Source organism: Malus sylvestris, chromosome 4, assembly GCF_916048215.2.
Source record: "Malus sylvestris chromosome 4, drMalSylv7.2, whole genome shotgun sequence".
Lineage (NCBI taxonomy): Eukaryota > Viridiplantae > Streptophyta > Magnoliopsida > Rosales > Rosaceae > Malus > Malus sylvestris.
Window position 1 is genome coordinate 19,618,348 of NC_062263.1, and position 1,017 is coordinate 19,619,364.

The 1,017-nt window shown below is 41.6% G+C and overlaps 1 protein-coding gene across 1 annotated transcript; it reads left to right on the plus strand.

The window, feature by feature from the left end:
• LOC126620202 (late embryogenesis abundant protein EMB564-like) lies at window positions 1-1,017 on the plus strand. The gene is made up of 4 exons (XM_050288711.1): window positions 1-200; window positions 447-630; window positions 738-856; window positions 993-1,017. Exons 1-3 carry the CDS (start codon window positions 68-70, stop codon window positions 757-759), a joined length of 339 nt encoding a protein of 112 aa, XP_050144668.1. The 5' UTR covers window positions 1-67; the 3' UTR covers window positions 760-856; window positions 993-1,017.

Consider the following 1,017-nt stretch of genomic DNA (forward strand, 5'->3'; position numbering starts at 1 on the left):
CACTGGGTCAAACTTTGCGTACAGTTGCTAGGGTTTGTGAGAAGAACTCGAGTTTGGAAATTAAGAAATGGCTTCGGAACAGGAAAGACAAGACCCCGAGAAGAGAAAGGAGCTGGACGAGAAGGCAAGGAGGGGAGAGACTGTCGTCCCCGGTGGTACTGGTGGCCATAGCCTCGAGGCTCAGGAGCACCTTGCTGAAGGTAACTAATTCATTTAACTACTCACTCTTTCCACTTCTCCTGCGAGAAAGAAATTTCATGCACTTAGTACGCTATATGCAAGGGTAGCAGTATGTCGAGACCTGAAAGCCAAAAAATATGGTAATTTATGTGGTAGTGAGTCATATTCTCTATAATGCAACCTTTGCATTCCAGGTGAAAGTAAGTTTTGACATATTTGTTGTAGTCTCTGAATGATTAATGAATGATTGTGTGATGATAAATTAGGGCGGAGCCGTGGAGGGCAGACGAGGAAGGAACAGATAGGGGAAGAGGGATACCATGAAATGGGAAAGAAAGGCGGGCTGAGCACCTCCGACAAGTCCGGAGGTGAGCGTGCTGCTGAGGAAGGCATCAAGATTGACGAGTCCCAAGTACAAGACCAAGAATCGCTGATTTCGGAGCAACATTGGTGGCTCCCAAAACCCCAGTTGGATTTCGTTTTTTAGTGTTTCTAGCTACGTCAGTGTCTGTAACATAAGTTGTAACATTGGTAGTTTGCTTCTTTTTCTCTTGTAGTGTGACCGCCAACCTCATTTAGGAAATGCGAGCTGGGAGAGTTTTTGTGGAGCAACTTCCTTCAGATCTAATAAGGGGTTGCTTTTTGCATGTAACTATGACTCATGTAATCTCCTTGTGTTTAATTTTTAGGAAAATTAATGAAAAGAGTTTGAAAATTTTTCCTTAACGAAAATGACAAAATAAAGGATGATCTGAATAATATTAGAATTGATTTTTTAGTATAGTTAAAGTTCTCATAATTTTAAGGATCAGTCTTTTAGTTAATGGCATTGGTATC